Below are 20,086 nucleotides of genomic sequence, written 5' to 3'. Positions count from 1 at the left end.
ACACGCAAACATAGAAAATCTACCATATATATATAAAGTATAATGTTTTGCTGAGGCCAGTGGTGGATCTAGATTTTTAAAGTCATGGGTGCTCCCTTACTACCAATCACAAAATAGAATGAGCAAATTTATAACTCGTAAAAAGACAATCATATTTAAGCACAATATATGGCAGAAAAACAGCTAGAGAAAGTAAGAAGAGAAGAAGAACTTGTCTTTAAAATTTTAAGAAATGCCAACACAAATGCACATAAACCTTAAGCATCCACTTATGACCACTGAGCCAAATCACTACTTATTACATGGGTATTCACTTTTTAATTTTATCTCATTACTTCAAAATTTTATATAAATATAGTTAGTTTAATACAAGCTTAATGGTGCTGGAGCACCCGAAAAGGGCAATGTAGATCCGTCCCTGGCTGAGGTGATATTATACGAGTAAACATCCTCTTGCTCCCTACATCCGTTCCTTATTATGAAGTTTCAAACTACATCGATAAAACTCTATAATAATGCCTTAGAAGTTTCTTTCGGTAGCCAAACTATATAGTAGTACACAAAGACACCTATGTATCGACTAGAAGAGGCTCAATTGGTCACTAACACAATAAAAATGTTTTACATTTGTATGTCTAAATTTGAGGGGATATATATGGCGTACAAGTCCTATCAAAGAAGGAGGTTATTCCTGAAAGTACCATATAACCAATAAGCCATCGTTGATATTGACTATAGAATTTTAGAAGGTTAAAGCAATCCAAATAATTAAATTTATAAGAACTAAACAATTAAATATAGACATATGTGTTATATAGTATACTACTTAATTTTATTAACATAACAAGTGGGATAATCTTGTGTTTTTCTAATACAAGAAAATAATGCCCTATGACAAATTCATTTTTGTCTAAAATCAATGAACCATGTGGAAGCTAGCAAATGTAAATCTCGAAAGATCATGAGTACAAAGACAAGTGAGAAATATGTCAAAAGAGACACAAATATTTAACGTGGTTCGATCAATCGAACTCATCCATAAAAATAGATGACAAATCCACTATATATATGAGAGTGTACAAAAATATCGAGAGAAAATAATCTCAGACAATTCTTTTAGAATAAAAAGAGGTACACACGTAACACCTGTGTCTCAAAAATCCCCCTTCTATAAAAACTCTAAAAGCCTTTAGACTAGTCATTTTCCTTTTTGAAAAACCATAGACGGAAAGCATTACATACTAATGCTCATGTAAGCAAATATAATTAGCAGTTTTATCTTTTATAAAGTTGGATTAATTAATAGAAATAAAAATTGAATAATCATCAGTTTCATGTCGTCACTTGTCAGCTCGACACATGGGGTACTACATGTTCCTAGTGTTACGTTGATGTACCGGAGATTTGTTTTTGTAATTCTTTACTATTTTTTGTTTTATATCTTTTTTATAAAATATTTTTATTATTACACATAAGAAATTGTTTTCACGAGGAACATATTAAGAGTAAAATATTTTTGAAACAGATAAAATCGAAATCGATTTATATGAGCTTCCCAAAAGAAAAAATCCAGTAGCGGTTATTTTTGTTCATAAGTTTGTTTGCTTAAGCTTATAGTAACTTATACCTGATCAGTTTTATAATAGATCTTAAGTGTTTCCATTTTGAACTAATACGTTGTTAAATGTTATTGAATTATGCTTATTGTTATTATGTTACGTATAAGATATGATAGTCCGTGTAAAAATTCACAGGGTTTTTTATTTGGACATTATTGTTTAATATGTATTTGCTTTAAAATTATTTTTTTGCACATTCATCAATTTGGAACAATTCCATACATGTGATCCTTCAGATAAATTATCTAAAATTTCATCCGGTTAAACTTTGATCATATGTGTCTGCACTTTATTAATATTAAATTTGAGAGTTTGCTTAGTCGAGTGAGTCCACTAATTGTTGGCCACAGCCACCTAGTTAGGTCATGACAACCTAATATATTATGTATCGCGTAGGATATATGGATTCCTTTTGTCTCAATCTTTGAAAAATAGTCAGTATTACTATTACAAGTGATGAAATCAAAAAAATTATTCACGAGATTCAAAAAATAGAGATGTAAATATGTAGATAAGTACGTAAACAATAATGCAATTGTCAAGTAGTGAGAATCGGACCTTAAACGTTGGAGTGCATGAATGTTTGGACTACTCTGAGCTAACCTTTTACATCTTATTTAGGTGATTAAGAATTTATATATGTACATAAATATAGAAAACCTATAATATATATATATTATATAATTTTTGTCCAAGGAATGGTGAATATTCTTCCCCCTCCTAGATTTGTTCCTGATTATGAAATTTCATTTTTCATAGATGGAACTCGATGATAATGTGTTAGAGTTTCTTTATATAGCCAAACTATATTGTAGTATACACAAAGACACATATCTATCGACTACTAGAGTCTAGAAGAAGCTCAATTGGTTACTAACACAATTAAAATATTTTACTTTTGTATGCCTAAATTTGAGAGGATATGGCATACAAGTCCTATCAAAGAAGGAGTTTATTCCTGAAAGTACCATATAACCAATAAGCCATCGTTGATATTGACTATAGAATTTTAGAAGGTTAAGAGAAATCCAAATAATTAAATTTATAAGAACTAAACAATTAAATATAGACACATGTGCTATATAGTAGTATACTACTTAATTTAATTAACATAACAAGTGGGATAATCTTGTGTTTTTTTAATACAAGAAAATAATGCCCTATGACAAATTCATTTTTGTCTAAAATCAATGAACAATGTCAATTGAGGGTCCAATAAGATATTTGCCTTTTTACTAGTCCAACATTTTGGCTCTCTCTTGACGTGGAATTAAAATGAAGAATATTATACAAGACAAGTTATGTTATAATTGTTAAGAACTTACAAGTGTAACTTCCTATATTACTATCAATTCATGTATTGATTAACCTAAAAGATAAAACGTAAGTGGAAAATTTTACTTACAAGTTTCGTGTTTAAGTTTTCTTTGTTCAAGGGAAATATCTTACTTGTCTGCAGACAAATAAAACCAAGGTAGTGATGACCTAAATGCCAAGTATCAACATTGAGATTTGATATTTTAAGATGAAAGGGATGAGTTTGAATATTGAAAACTTAACATACATAGAACTCTCATTTTCAATATCATGTATGTTTCTTGGTTTGAAGAATGTAGCATGTACCCAAACCTTATTTCTATATAGTGAAAATAGGAAGGTTGTGTTAGGATCGAAATAATCAAGTGTCATGTGGAAGCTAGCAAATGTAAATCTCGAAAGACCATGAGTATAAAAACAAATGAGAAATATGTCAAAAGAGACACAATTATTTAACGTGGTTCGATCAATCAAACTTATCCACAAAAATAGATGACAAATCCACTCTATATATGAGAGTGTACAAAAATATCGAGAGAAAATAATCTCAGACAATTCTTTTAGAATAAAAAGAGGTACACACGTAACACTTGTGTCTCAAAAATCCCCCTTCTATACAAAACTCTAAAAGCCTTTAGGACTATATTGTGATTTGTGAATGTCACCAAGTTAGAAGGATCGTGTATTTATTTATACAGTCATATATTTTTTCCTACACGAAAAAAGACTAGTCATTTTCCTTTTTGAAAAATCATATATGGAAAGCATTACATACTAATTCGAAAGAAAAAAAGAATAACAACAGCAAAAGAATATGATATTCGAAGTACAAAAAAAACAGTATATAGAAATAAAAATTAAAAAAATAAATAATAAGAAACTAGGATAACAATAAATGAAAGAAAAGAACAAATACAATACTTCAAATTGTCACCAAGCCTATCCCATCACTCACCTCCACACCTCCCATAGTATTTATCTCCACCAATCATATCATAATTCTAACGAAACGTAAAAGAAAGAATTTAATGGAAGTCATGGTCCAAATGTCGACTACAAAATAGTGAACTACTGGAAAAATGCGGCTCACAAATAGAAAACTACAACTTTCATTTTAAACATCAATAATTTTATCTTATTAATATTCAAAATTCCTAATTTCCAATTTTCAAATACAACACGTGGTTATTGAAACCCTCTATTTCCCTCTCAAAAACTTAGAACTTTTCTCCATTTAGAAGTTTCAAGGAAAGCTCAAATTCCCAACAAACTATATTTTAATCATTACAAATAATTTAATTTCCCACCCGTGCATGAACCAAATTTCCATATAAATAACCTCATTCATCGCTTTAATCCAGAAAAAAAAAAAATCTCATAACTTCCTCTGTTTTCTCTTTATTTTGCTATATTTGTACTAAATTCGCTTCGATATAAAAAATCATAACCAAAATTCAGAAGTTTATTGAACGATGTATTCGAATTGTGAACTAGAAAATGATTTTTCGATACTCGAATCAATTAGAAGACACTTACTTGAAGATTGGGAAGCTCCATTAACGAGCTCTGAAAACTCAACATCCTCAGAGTTCAGCCGGAGCAACAGCATTGAATCCAATGTGTTTACTAATTCATTTGATTATACACCTGAAATTTTTCATAATGAAGGATTTGGATTTGGATTTGAATTCGAGACGTCTGATTTTGTAATCCCTAATGTCAAATTGGAGTCACAAATGTCACCTGAAATATGGAATTTACCGGAATTTGTGGCTCCGTTAGAGACGGCGGCGGAGGTGAAAGTGGAATCACCGGTTGCGATGATTTCTACAACGACGAAGCCAAAGGGAAAACATTATAGAGGTGTGAGAGTGAGGCCGTGGGGGAAATTCGCGGCGGAAATTAGAGATCCGGCGAAAAATGGAGCAAGAGTTTGGCTCGGTACATATGAGACGGCGGAGGATGCGGCATTGGCTTACGACAAGGCGGCGTTTCGCATGCGGGGATCACGTGCACTGCTGAATTTTCCGTTGAGGATTAATTCCGGTGAGCCGGAGCCTGTTAGAGTCGGTTCGAAGAGATCGTCAATGTCGCCGGAGCATTGTTCATCGGCGTCGTCGACGAAGAGGAGGAAGAAGGTTACTCAGGGAACCGAACAATAAGTCCCAAAAGTGGGCCCTGTATAGTAATAAAAAATAGAATTATCCGACGGAAATTGTTTTTTTTTAATTATTATTTTGGGTGAAGTAATGAATTTGTTCTTTCTTTAATTTTTCGGCTGTGGTTGATGAAATTAACGATAATCAAATAATTATCGAAAAAATAATAATAAGACAATAATGTGATATTCTTAAAATAAAAATAAAAAGGTCAAACTTACGTATGACATCCAACTAGTAGAATTTTATTACAAACCGTATTATAGTGACGGGGTTCACATCTATATGTATATCTAGTATATTATATCTATACGTATAAGGTGATGCTTAAGCTTATGTATTTTATGATTTATGAATTTATTAAAACTATCCACTTATATATTAGTCAAAAGATGATCTAATAATAAAACGTTTGAAAGAAAGAACTACTTATTTTTCTTTATGTCAGATGGCTTGTTGAAAAATTTAGACTAACGTAAATTATTTTGCGTTTCAAACTTCGCCTTCGACCCATCGCCGGCCCCTCCCCCTTCCCTATCCACTTACCCTCCCCCAAACTCAAAACCTATTCAACCTAAACATTTTTAAAACAAGTGTTCTCTTTCCTTTTCTAAATAAGGTAAGAGAAATATAATATCAAAAGTTAGTGGTTATCGTCACGCGCGAGTATGCAATTTTTTTTAAATTTTTCTTTATTTTATCAATCTTCCGACTAATGCATTTTTGGTTGGGGACTTTCAAGTTTGGAATTTAGTGTCTAATTTTATTACCAAAGTGAGAAATATGTACTAATCAAGAAGAAGAAAAAACTATAGTTGAACATCAAGCACTAAACAAGTACTCCCTCCGTCCAAATTAATTGTTAAACTTTATTTTCTGAAAGTAAATAATTAATTTGGGACGGAGGGATTATTTATTTATATTAAGTGTTTATAGTAAATTATACAAATTTACTATAATTAAATAATTTTAAAATATATATTAATTATTTATAATTAAATATTAAAAATTTATGGACAAATACATGAATGAACTTATTGGCCTTGTTAATGTAAATATTTTATTCCTAAAAATTCAATAGCAACCACCTATCTATTCTTTATCAAATTTATTACTGTTTTGAATAAACTTTTGACTTTTTAGAGCTGTTAAATATATACTAGATAAAGGTAATTCAAGGGCGTTGATACTATAAAAGTTACCTTTTACCTAGAATACAACTTAGAACTTCAGGTGATTATTGTCATGCTAAGACAAATTTTGTCTAACAATTTGAAATTTTAGCGCCTCGTCTAAATTTGACTATTAAAATCTAGCCAAGAATTTGTTTACCAAAAAAATATACAGTTAAATTTGTTATAAGATCAAAGAATATTTGTGTTTCAATATATGAAAATATAGAAAAGTAAAAATATAGAGAATTTGGAGTATATAGGAATATCAAAGTAATGTTTTTGAATTCCCTTTTAAAATTTATACGTAGCAGAGATAACAAATCAATCAATAGAAAACTTCCACTCAAGCTCTAAAGTATTGTGCTCAATTACCATTTCCTCTCCTCTGTGAAAATATTATTATGTGTGTTAGCTAATATTTTTCTGCAAGTGATAAGGTCTTGAACGGATATATCTAACGTATCTATTTTTTTATTTTTTTTCTAAACATATCTTTAAACTGAGCACTTTGGTAGGAGTTTTCATGGATATTCTTTATTATTTATCACATACTCCACGTATTTACCCAGTATTTTTTGCCACATACATAAGCTATTTTTTTTTTCAATAAATTGAAATTTGAATAAATAACAATTCTCAACTAATGATATGATATATACATAAAGTCATTAACCATTTTTGAACAACGGTGGAATGTGAATACTCCCAAATCAAGAAATTCGTCACAACTTTTTAGTTTTGTCAATCAAATAAATAGTTCCAACTAATGACTACTAGATGAAAATAAGATTAAATAAACATAAAACCTTATTAAAAGGTGTTAATTTTGTTCCAAATGATGATGTTTGGTTTTGAATTACAGAAATGAGACACATTCTTGTATATTTTTACTTTATTTTGCAAGACTTTTTGTACATTTGAAAATAAAAAATGCGTAACCCATTTTTCTTTTTATTACTTCATACAAAATTTTCAAACTTATTACAATTTTCAATTTAGATGATATGACTTTATTTTTAGTTTGATGAATTCATCAGGCAGCAACACCCAAAATAGACCAAAAATCAACTTTCAACAGAATGGTTGCTTTAAACAAATGATTTCCTTTAGAAAGTTCAGGTTACTCTCTAGTCCATTGTCACTATTATTAATAATTAAACCATCGAGGAGTGCGGCAGAGATGAATACGTGATCTCTTTATTCTTAATCAGAGATATAGGGTTTGAGTTTTGATATGAGAAAGTTTTGATAAGAAATATTTTCTTCTTTAATGTGTTTTATGCAACAAGAATGTGAGCGTGAATAAAGTTTCACATTAGGTTATGGTGCAGTGGTGGAACTGTTTCACCCTTAACCAAATATTTCGATTTGAGCCTGGGTATGAAGAATCTTGTTGAGAGTGTCATCTCCGAATGGACCTGCCAAACCATTATACCAAAAATTCTAATGGGAGGTTGATTGAGTAAACAAATTATACAATAGAATATAATACAATTTTTCTTAAAGAGTAGGGATATCAATTCATACTTGATGAGTATATATTTTCAACAGAAGAATAGGAGTACCATGGAATATATATTTTCAACAGATAATAGTAGTATCGTTAGTACGGACACACTGCACGTAGATTGAGTAAATATGGGAGGATCCCGTTTAAGATATAGGTTCGTTTGAATTTAATATTTTGATATAGCGTATAAATTGATATGTGAAAAATTATTAAATGTGTAATAAATAGTAGATATAAATCTATATTTGAATTCAACACTAAAAACTTTAAAAAATAAATTCATTTAATTTAAATTCTGAATTTATTTATGCCAATAAAAATTGTAATGTAATGGATCCTTTTATTTATCTTTTACTAGAAGCGTCTTGGTTTGAACCTGAATACAACAAAAATTATGTTAAAAAACAATTTCCTTCATATATAAATTTTGCAGAATTCAAATTAATCAACATATTAATTTAAATATTATTGAGAAACCAAAAAGACAAGAAATGTGCAAAAGCATTGGAATGCGCGATACATTTAGGTTAATTAGATATGTTTATTTCAGGATAATATTAATATTAATAACATTAACTAACTTAAACCATTTATATGAAATAATAAATTGAGAGAAGTATTGAAAACACGTTTAAATTTGGTGTGAATTATTAATTTTATTTCTGTTGGCTCCACTTTTTTCTTTCAAAATGCATAATGAGCCATTGAAATTTTTTTAATACCAAAACGGACAACTCGCTGCCCCAGCAGCGAGATCCTTTCTCAATTGTAACACCATTAGTGGCGTCTAAAATTCAATCTTTCTCTTATATTGAATAATAATTTGCTTCATATACAATTTGTGGTTTGATTTTTTTTTAATTAAAACCGAAAATTGTTATTATTGGGAATATAAATTATAATATAACATAAAAAAAATTAGTTACCAAAAAAATTGACTATTAATATATTGTAACATTATTACGGAGAAGGAATTTTATAAAAAAGATTTAAAGTTTGACTATTAACCCAAAAAACCGTGATTGGGAAGAAAACAAATGCATAAAATTCTTTTTTTAAAGAAATTGCTGCCATGGCAGCGATTTAAGAATGATTTTTTTTTTTTTAAAAAAAATGAAATCGCTGCCCCCGCAGCGAGAAAAGATCGAAGAAAGGATCTCGCTGCCATCAACGAGTTGTCCATTTTGGTATAAAAGAAAATTCGGTGTCCATTTATACATTTTAAAAGAAAAAAGATACCCTTTGGACTTTCAGATTCTCTTAAAAACACTCTTTTTAGCTGATTAACTGAACTTAAATACATTTTGATCTCATAAAATGAGTGAAATACATCCCTAATTCAACACTTCTCTTAGCTTTTTCTTAAGAATTTCATGCTCTTATAAGAATTTGAAACCACTTGCTATGTCATGTAACATATCGGAGGTGTATATAAGTTTAGTTAATCAAGTAGAGAGGTGTTTTAAAGACTGTCAATAATTCATAGATGAATTAATAATTTGTGTCAAGTTCAATAATGTTTCAATACTCTCTCTAATGAATATGGATGCCCGACGCTAGCTTGTCAAACCTTTTAAACTATCTTTCTAAGGACCAACAATATATAAAGATGTAAAATTTAAACAAAAAATACTACTATAAATTATAACTTTCTTATATCACTATGATGAAATAATATATTTTTTAAAATACTAATCAGAATTTATATTATTTGACTCTCAAATTCTGATTAGCTTGAAACTATTTATCCAAGAACCAACAGTATCTATAGAATTATATAAAAAGTATTATCATAAATTATTATTTTCTTATATTAATATGATAAAAAAATATACAGCTTAAAATATTATTCAAAATTTATATTATTTAACTCTCGAATTCGGATTAGCTTGAAACAGCACGGGGTGTTTGCCCATCATTTGTAGCGTAGTTGCATAGGGCAGTCAGCAAATATGGCTAAAACTGTTTTTATTAGTCTATCCATAACTTTGTTGACTATCCAAACCTTTGACTTGACTTACTTAGTCATACATATTGACTTTTCTGAATTACCTTCTTAAAATCTCAACCATAAAACGTAGGTTGCAGTCATTTTGTGTTGTCATTTACTTTACTAGGTGGTGGGTTGATGCCTCCGTCAATCGGTTGTAGTCGATAAAGGTCGTAAAATATAAGAATATAATAATAGTTATTTAGTTGTAATCTTTGGTTTATTGAAATTTTTATTTCACTGATTATTTTTAATTTAAGATCACAAAATTTAATTATTTTTTTTAAAAAAAATAATTAAAAAAATAATAAAAAATAAAAATAAAAATATATATATATATATATATATATATTAAGTCAAAATTAAATAAACAAATCAAAACGAAGAGATTACTATTCTATTTGTCTTGATCTGAAGTATGAAATTCAAATTAATTAGTGTTTGATATAAATTCTTCAAATTTTTTTAAAATAAAATTTTACATACTTAGAAAGTACATAAAACGTACTACAAAATTATACTCCTTATTGATTAATTAATAATTCAAAGTACTTTAAGAATTTATAATCAAAGAAATACGTTTTAGCTATTCAAATATAGTAACTAAGAACGAAGCATCTCTCATAGCATTGTAAGACAACAACGTTATTACATTGCATAGAAATTGCTAAGATTGCTTATAAGAATCGCTATTGCAAATCTAAGCCTACACTATTTATTGATTTTTCCGCCTAAAGTTACCCCTATCCTATGATAAGATGATTTCCACACTTAGATTAAGAAATAAAATAACAATTTCTAGTCCTTAAGAATGGCCATGGACAGACAAAAGTGCTAATTAATTATGAAATATTTACACGTACATCAGCTTAATTAAATTAATCAGTACTAAACTAATAATAATGTAGTAGTAAAGTAAGTACTATTATATTTGGTTTCTCATCTGAATATACTCATAAAATAAAGAACAGCATGTTCAAGTCTTTTGATTTTCAAGATGCTTGAATAAAAATCTACAAGAACGTACAATAATGTTCATTCTATCAATTATACATATTTTATAATCACAAGTAATATTATACGTACTTCATTATTGATCAAGTTGGAACTTCATTGTTTGAAATTATTTGTATCTTTGCTTTAAATACCTTTCGTTCATGGTTTTTTTTTGTTACAAAACAAGACAAGATTTCTCGTCTTCTTTCAATTTTGAACATAAATCAAATAGAAAATTATTATATTTGTCCAATTTAAATTGTCGCTTATTATTTCAAAAATAAATTTGGTCTCAAAAATAATAAACCGATGTAATTTAATATGAATTTAAAAAATAAATTAATTTAGTTCTTGATAAGCAAAACAGAACAATTAATTTGACACAGAAAAAATATGAGTTAGGACATGTGTAATCACCTAATTACCAACATGGGTTGTGATGACACTGATACATCCTTAATCAGAGGTCTAAATTTTGAGCCCTGAGTATGCAGAAAAATTTGTTGGAAGTGTCACCCCCGAATGAGCCCTATAATGTTCGATTCGAAATTAATCAGGGCTCTGAACTTTGAACCCAAATAAAAAATCAAAATCAAAATATGTAATCACCTAATTAGATTCCAGAAGTTCAACTAGACATTCAAGAAACAGAACATGATTTGTCTCAAGAATATAAAAACATTGTAATTTGTCTGTCCACGCATTTCAAAATCATAAATATACTTCATTCATTGATTTAGTTGGAACGTCATTATTATGTTATTATCATAATTAATTCTTGATTAACACTACACCAGAAATATCTGAAACGGCAATTAATTGTTGATAATAACTTAATTATTGTTAGTGACAAATGTTCTACTAGCACTCTTTATAAATGTCGCTAAAGCATATAGTGATATTAGATCTAATGAAAATTAACTAAAGTCGGTATAATTTTTTAGCACTTTTTGTTAATATGTATATTTTTGTTACTAAAAGTTATTTTTGTTGTAATGTTAACTCATTGATAAACAAGAGGAGTTGCTCGAATAATAAATACCCCTCACTCTAAATCCAAAGATTATAAATTCGAGTAACCAACGGAGTTGCTTGGATTGTTACTACTGAACACACCCTTCATAGTTACCCTTTACATTTTATCCCAAAAGAATTCGAAAATAAAAGTACATCATAAGGGAATAATATAACCAATTATTTGACCACAAAATATGCTTACTTATCTGAATTTTGAATATATAGCATTTTAACTATTTTCAATTTAGACAAAAAAATAATTCCATTTTTATAACTTAAAACTTTGAACAAACACAAAAAAATTGGACACGTAACAACTCTCGTACTTGGATCAAATAATTCCTTTTTAAGTCATAAGACTATTTGGACTATAATATAATTATCTAATTAGTCAAAGTAAAGGAGAGAATCCAATTTAGTCAACATTGTTGTACGTGCAGTCTTTCAGATCAAACGGCTGTTAAAGCAGCAGTGCAAAATATAGACGACTCTGATTAATTCAAAAATATAGATTTTATATATTATTCTAAACATATTCTTTATAAATAGACTGCAGGACCACAGTGGTCAAACTTTTGAAACAAATTAATTGTAAGATTTTAATTATTAATTCCCACTTGTATTTATTAAGAGTTGATAGCAAATGAGAGTTACTATTAGTTATTATATATTCCAATGTACTTTCATTATATATTTTGTTGATGTCATACCTTGAAAAGGAAAAAAAAATTGAGCAGGTTATAATTTGGAAATTTTGGTGCTTTTATATTCTTAATCAACATAGGAAGAAACAAAATTGTCTATAGAGTTTGTACAGCTCATGAGGCTATTAGTTCTATAATATATTACTTCCTCCGTTCCATTTTATATGAGTAAGTTTGATTTGATACTGAATTTTTTTTAAAAAAAAATTGAAAGTTGTAATTTAAAATAAGTGATAGATGTTTGTGTGGCTACAAATCATTTCATTAAGGGTAACATGAGTATTTAAAGTTAAATTGTTATTTATATAAGTGTGTCTATTTGGGATAAACTAAAAAAAAAGTGAGTCATATGACCGGGACAAGGGAGTACATAAAAAAGAAGAGCTACTTTCTCCGTACACTTTTACTTCTCAACTATATTAAAAATATATGCTCAATTTAACTTTTCTAGCTTAGAAAATTAACAAATAATTTATCATTTAATTTTTAATTTAGCCTTGTTATTAATTATACTATTATAGTTATATTTCTAATTGAATTTATTATATTTTAAGAGTAATATAATAAAATTATTTATTTATTATTTTTTAATGAATATATCAAATCAATACTGAACAACTAAAAATAACAAGTTATATCACTTTATGAATAAAAGTCCATTGTGAAAACGCAATGGCTTATGGAACTAGGAGTAGTTTTGAAGTTAAAGCAGGACTAGAGCAGTATAATATATTGATTTGATCGAACTTATTAGCTTTAGTCTAAATTTTATATTTGTCTTAAATTTTTTAAAGAATATGTAGTATTAATTTAAAATTCAATAATATAAAAGAACTAAAATTTCAAATTCATATAATTCAAATTTTGATCCCGCCTCTAAGTGAAAGCATATTTTTTCTTAAGACGCACACAAACCATATATACTTGATTTTACACTAGAATATATAGATATTCCTATTATCTCTATTTTGAAAAACCTGTCATACTTATATGGATATGAACGATACTCCATTTAAATATATGTACATTCCCAAATTCATTTTCCTCTTTTAAAGATAAGAATATTCAAACTCTTTCACGTTTTTTCTTCTTTTGAATGAGATGGGTAGCTAATAATACCCTGAAAATTGGACCTTCCCCTTTACACATATGTACACTAACTGATTGAGCTCAATGCATAGAATACAGAATAGCTGAACCTTAGCCACCGTTTGATGTTGATATTCAGATACGATACTAGTTAGGATCGAGCGCTTATAATCATATCAAAAAAATTATATCTAATAATATAAATATAACTTTATTAATTTCTTAGCTAAATCCATTAAACAAGTGTCATGTTTGATTATGACTCTGACTCCAATCACCCTAGCCCCCTTGTTGAGACTTGCAACATATAGAATATTAACGATATCCGATATTAATAATATGTTACTGGATCAACAGTAAGCTTGGACATTAATATTTATAAATATCTCTTCTTATTTTATTACAAAAATCGGGAACGGAAGTTGTCAATGAAATAAACATAAAAATCATCCGATTTCACATTTTTGTCCCTTTTTATTTGTTCGGAATATTGCATGCTTTTGAAAAAGTAATGATTAAAATAAATATTTTATTATTATATTAATATTAATTGATTTTTTAGATTTTGAAAATGATTTAGAGAATAAGTAATTAATACGGATAAAATAATAAGAAAAAATTCCTAATATGCTCAAAGTGACAAATAAAAATAAAATATATTTTTAATATAATACGTAAATAAAAGTAAACATAATGGAGTAGAACTTACAAGTTTATCCTATTTTACTTTTAATATATGGAGCACTAACCTAAAAGATTTTTTTTAACAAAGGCAAATCTAGTTTACCTTTTTCGGCTAAATTTGTGAAGATACAAGATTTGGAACGCAACCTATTAAAAATTAAATTATATATAATGATAGTGTAAAGATATTTCTTAGATTTTTAAGCAGTAACTTTTTGAATATAGGATTAAAGGTTATAATTTATTCATGAACTACAAACTTAGGGTCAAATTTGATCTTTTACCCTTTAAATACCTTAGCAAATAAAATTCTAACTTTTTTTTTTCAGATTTTAAAGAGAAAGTTATTTCTTATGACAACTTATAAACTTAAAGTTTTATATAAAATGACTTTCTTCAATTCACTTATACGTAAAAATGAAGATATTTTATAAGAAAAATATAAAATTTAATCAAGTTTGTAAGAATCTACTAAACCAAGTATCTTGTTTGACTCATGAACTAAGATGGGAAATTCAATGCGAGAATTCAATTTATATTTTATTTAGTTGATATTATAACTAGTTCTAAAATAAATTTATACCTATAACTTAATGTTATTTTATCTCATATGAAAAGTGAAAAAAGGTAATCCAAAATAATAAAATCCCAAAATAATAATTTTGAGACTTTTTTATCCATAAACCAAAGTAGCATTAATGTAGGTGAATATCACAAGCAAATTGCCATAACATAGTTGAAAACTTTGAAAAGTTGTTGTCGAGTGTCCAATTTGTGATGACTTTTTTTTTAAGGAAAAAAAGTTAAATGGAGAAAATTTAAAAGTTGATTAGTTTAAGTTGACTATCTGCTTTCGTATCTCTTAAGTAAAGAAGTAAATCAAGAAAGTAAAATAATTTGTTAAGAAAATATCTTACTTGCATATAATGTTTATATATATATATATATATATATATATATATATATATATATATATAGCATATGTTTTTTTATATATATACTCTTGTAGATCTGGTTTGCCATAGACCCGATCTAGATAACCAAATTCAAATAATTGGGCTGTAAATCCCGATGATCCATTTGGGAATATAGAAATTCGAGGAAACAAGCTGGTTGTTCCCAGAACTCCATATGTTTCTCCACTTTTTTCTGGAAGATTATAAATATATCTTGTAAATGCAAGATATTCTTCTGCAAAGAAATAGTATATTTTGATACATCTGCTTATTATTTCTCTGAGTCGAATGAGCTTAAAAGAAATAGTATATTTTGATGCATTGATATATATATAACATATGTTTTTACATGCATTTAATCATATACTTAATCAATGAGTATTCATATATTAGTTACCACTTAAACTTAATAAATTTATATATTTTATTTTACTCATGCAAGAGAGATCTAGTGTATAATAACTTACTAGCTTATTCAAATTTAGTAACGTTTGTGTAATTAAATTAAGCATATATGTTTAATTTATCTAAGGACCTACAAATAATAGATTTCAAATAGGACCAAACCTAGTGAGTTAATTACAAGTTTTTCAAGATTTAATAGTTTTGATTTAGATATGTTTAAAAATTTATTAAACTAGTGTAAAAAAAATTTTCATCCAATTAATCTACTGATTTATTGTATACTTTTGAACTTGAATTAACAAAATTCAAATTTTGAATTCTAAAAATCAAGTGATTATGATTAATATCACAAACTCAATCCATCAAATTTGACGATGGGCCTAATTCATCACACAAAAACTAACTGGAAAAAAAAAAATTATCCAAGTCTTATGAGAAACACTCATAATTCTCATCGTTTACCAATATAGGATTCATTCCATACATCAAAACCCCTCGTATGTTCAAATTCAGACATTTTTTTTATTCGAAGTTCTATTTTTACTTTTCTACTATTTTAAACATTAGTTATTTATTCTTTAAATTATTTTTCTAGATTTAACATCAAATATCAATTAATAAGGATGATATGATAAAATATATTATCTCTATTCAATAATAGTTGCCCACAATAAAAGTATTTATTTGGATCTTTATTTTCTTACTGATTGTGTTAAAGTTCAAATTTGACAGATAAATGTGAATAAAAAAAGTAGAAAAGAAAGCACGTGGTACAAATCTCCTGTAAATTTTCTTCATGTGAGAAACTTCATAGAAGAACAATTCCTCCGCAGCAACTTCCAAACTTTCCTTCAACAAATATTATTTTAATCATCTCAATCATGAAAATTAGCTCCGTGCATGAACCATTTTTCTTATAAATACTCCATTTCACCTTTCACCAAGAATGTTCTAAGCTTCCCCAGTTTTCTATCTGTTTTTTTCTTCTTCTTTTTTTCACTCTCAACAATTTAAACCCATAATTAACAACTACAAATATGTTTGAAAATATAGATTTTGAAAATGATTATGCCCTTCTTGAATCAATTAAGCTTCAATTACTTGAAGATTGGGAATGGGAAAATCCTGTAACAAGCTCAGATAATTCAACCTCAACTTATAGCCGAAACAATAGTATTGAGTCTAATAATTCCTTATCGAATGATTTTGATTATTCAACTGACAAATTTCTTTCCGATTTTCTTAATGATAATGACGTTGGATATGGATCGGATCCTGTAATCCCAAATGTGAAATCGGAGCCTGAAATTTGGAATTTCGCGGAATTTGCGGCGGCGACGCAGTATACGGCGGCGGAGGTGAGAGTGGAACCACCACCACAACCTGTAGTGACAGCCCCGCCACAGACGCTGCCGACGGCGAGGCACTATAGAGGTGTGAGACAGAGACCTTGGGGAAAATTTGCGGCGGAAATTAGGGATCCGGCGAAAAATGGGCAAAGAGTGTGGTTGGGTACGTATGAGACGGCGGAGGACGCAGCGTTTGCTTATGATAAAGCGGCGTTTCGCATGAGGGGTTCACGTGCAATGCTGAATTTCCCACTGAGGGTTAATTCTGGTGAGCCGGAACCCATTAGAGTCAGGTCGAAGAAGTCATCAATGTCGCCGGAATGTTCTTCTTCGTCGTCATCGGATAATGCGCCGGGGAAGAGGAGGAAGAAGGTCCCTCAAGTGGTATAAAATGGGTCGGGTCGGTTTTCTCACGGATCAAATATCTGAGCTTGGATAGTTTGGTAAGACCTATGAGATAAATAAAGATATTTTATGAAATTCTAAAATCATCAATTCAATCGTGAGATAAAACTAATCTCAAAATTATTATCTTTTCCCATGCACCATTCAACCCCTAGAGTCGTTTTGGTATTATGAATAAGGTATAATAATTTTAAGGTAAAATTTTTATTCTACATTTGATTGGAGGTATTATATAATCCTTAGATTATTTATTTCATCATTACGATTTGATGAAATAACTTATCTTAGGATTAATTATCTCGAATAGGCATGTGATCCTTTTTTATTTCTTTCTAAGATAGGCCTGTAGTTGAATGAATGAATTTCCACTGTAAAGTAATAAGTAATAACTATCATAATGATGAAATTCTTCTTCTACTTTCTTTTCCAATTAATGCTGTAATTATCATTGAAAATGGTTAATTATATTTATATTGGTCTAGAGTTGATATGTGTTCGTAGTAAATAGTAATGTTAATATTTTAATCAATGGATAAATATTTAAAATTTAACGATGCAATATCCATTTGCTTGTACAATACTATTTGTTTCATCATGCTAAATAGTAAATTGAATATTTTTTCTTAATTGTGATGGCTTTAGTTTTTATCGCATTTTCAACAAACTGAACTGAAAAATACACAAAAGAAGAAGAAAAGAGATTACAGACGGTGGGTCACCCCCGAATGTTATTTGGAGCGCTATCTCTAAATGGCAAACGCGAATTCAGAATTTGAAAATTTTGGGTGGTTGTTCTAGTTTGTACGAGTAGCACAAGGGCACTATTAGGGTTGTTCATGGTTATGATTAAAAAACCAAATCGAACCGCGATCCGAACCAAATCGATTAAAAAAACTGATATTTGGTTTTAAATATTGAAAAATCGATATTATTTTGTTTGGTTTTGGTTTTACTAAAAAATAACTGTAAAAATAATCAAACCGAACCGATAAATTATATATATAAATTTTATAATTATTTATATATCATTCATAAATAAAATATAAATATTTTGTTAAATTTTAAGGAACTTAAGTCTTTAACTTTATCATTTTCTCAAGCCTAACACTTAAATTTTAGTTCATCTATTACAATCACAAGTCCAAGTCCATCAAAATTCATTATTTTAGTCTTTACCTAACATACCTTTCATAAGATAGTTACACCTTCTCTTAATTGAATCACTTTGTTCGTGTAATGATAACTTTAGTATTGTTTAATTGTTTAATTGTTTAATTGAACCGACAATAGTTTTTCAGTGGATTACTCATGTAATAGGTGTTTGTGTCTATCAAGATACATATGTCCTCAAAAATTTATTACTTTCAAACTGAAAAAACCAGAAAAATAGAACCAACCCAAACCAAACCGTCAATAACCAAATCGACGGTTATTTTTTGCGTTTGATTTAGTTTGGTTTTAGATATTTAAAAAACTGACTAGATTGGTTTGGTTTTGATTTTAACCAATAACCGATCCAAACCGAACCACGAACACCCCTAGACACTACTATACTACTATTAATTATGTACTAATTTCTGTTAGTTTTTCAAGATATATATACATGATTTTTTTCAAAGTTAACGGAGCCACGTACACCCCTACCTATACATGTGGATCTGCCTCTATCGAATGGATCCTACCAAAAATCGAATGAAACAAATAAATTATAGATTATTACAGAAAGATGACGGGTCTCAATAACTCTTGTTGTCGTCGCTTATTCAATTTGCAATTAGGATTGTGTCACTAGGCAGTATCTTATTCAACTCTTTCTTTGTCCACTTGATGATGTAACACCGAAAATAGACCAATAACAGTCTAACACAAGTCATTTTGGTCGATAAGTTTATAAATTTTAAATTTATTTTCAATTAGCTCGTTTAGTCAATTGAATTTCCTAAAATAAATACAAAAACTATCAAGTTTGTTCGAACTCATACGTAAGATTGTAGCTTCATCAAACAGACTCACATGTATTATTAAACTCTCTAATTAATGATAATGCTATATATTCACATATTTGTGTCGACTGCTGGTCATTGCTCCAACAACCGGAAGAACCACCATTGAATCATATCCCAAGGGAGGCTAATGGAGTAGCCGACACATTAGCGGAGAGTTAATATCTCATATGGTCATTCAACTATGCATTATTTTCTCAGAAAGTCACTCAACTTTGGTTTTAACTTCAAATTCACTCAACTATGAGTTTTTTTCTCAGGAAGTCACTCAACTATGAGTTCTTTTCTCATAAAGTCACTCAACTTTGATTTTTAACTCAAAAATCACTTAACTATGAGTGTTTCACTTACAAAGTCACTCAACTATGAGTGTTTCACTTACAAAGTCATTCAATCTATTTAATTGATTTTTTTCATTAAAACTTACCAACATGAAATTTTTATTTCTAACTATTTAAACCATTTAATCCGATCCGTTAGAAATATATTATTTTAATGATTTCATTATTTTTTTCAACTGAATTTACTAACATGAATTTTTTATTTCTAACCAAATTTTTTAAAAAATAAAAGGATATTCATTTAAACCAATTAATTAATTTAACTATAGCACTCTAAAATCAACAACATGTAAAGACCATTTTACAAAAAAATAAAAATAAAAATGTAAAGACCAAATCTTAATTAACTTAACGGTAGGAGAAACAT

The 20,086-nt window shown here is 28.4% G+C and overlaps 3 protein-coding genes across 3 annotated transcripts in view; 2 read left to right on the top strand and 1 right to left on the bottom strand.

Moving 5' to 3' along the window:
• LOC125826377 (uncharacterized) overlaps positions 1–20,086 on the bottom strand; it is a 103,936-nt gene that overhangs the window by 61,612 nt on the left and 22,238 nt on the right. The gene's annotated exons all lie outside the window — the stretch shown is intronic.
• Positions 4,324–5,140, top strand: LOC125826402 (ethylene-responsive transcription factor 2-like). The gene has a single exon (XM_049505714.1). It carries the CDS (start codon positions 4,409–4,411, stop codon positions 5,096–5,098), a length of 690 nt encoding a protein of 229 aa, XP_049361671.1. The 5' UTR covers positions 4,324–4,408; the 3' UTR covers positions 5,099–5,140.
• Positions 16,659–17,360, top strand: LOC125826401 (ethylene-responsive transcription factor 2-like). Its single transcript, XM_049505713.1, has one exon. It carries the CDS (start codon positions 16,659–16,661, stop codon positions 17,358–17,360), a length of 702 nt encoding a protein of 233 aa, XP_049361670.1.

The sequence above is a fragment of the Solanum verrucosum genome, unplaced genomic scaffold (assembly GCF_900185275.1).
Source record: "Solanum verrucosum unplaced genomic scaffold, falcon-dt-bn FXZP01000060.1, whole genome shotgun sequence".
Taxonomy (NCBI): domain Eukaryota; kingdom Viridiplantae; phylum Streptophyta; class Magnoliopsida; order Solanales; family Solanaceae; genus Solanum; species Solanum verrucosum.
Note: the sequence above shows the minus strand (reverse complement) of the source record. Positions and strands in the feature narration are given on the sequence as shown.

Bases quoted from the DNA above. Each gene is read 5' to 3' on its own strand.
- LOC125826402 (XM_049505714.1), top strand. From the start codon at position 4,409: ATGTATTCGAATTGTGAACTAGAAAATGATTTTTCGATACTCGAATCA.
- LOC125826401 (XM_049505713.1), top strand. From the start codon at position 16,659: ATGTTTGAAAATATAGATTTTGAAAATGATTATGCCCTTCTTGAATCA.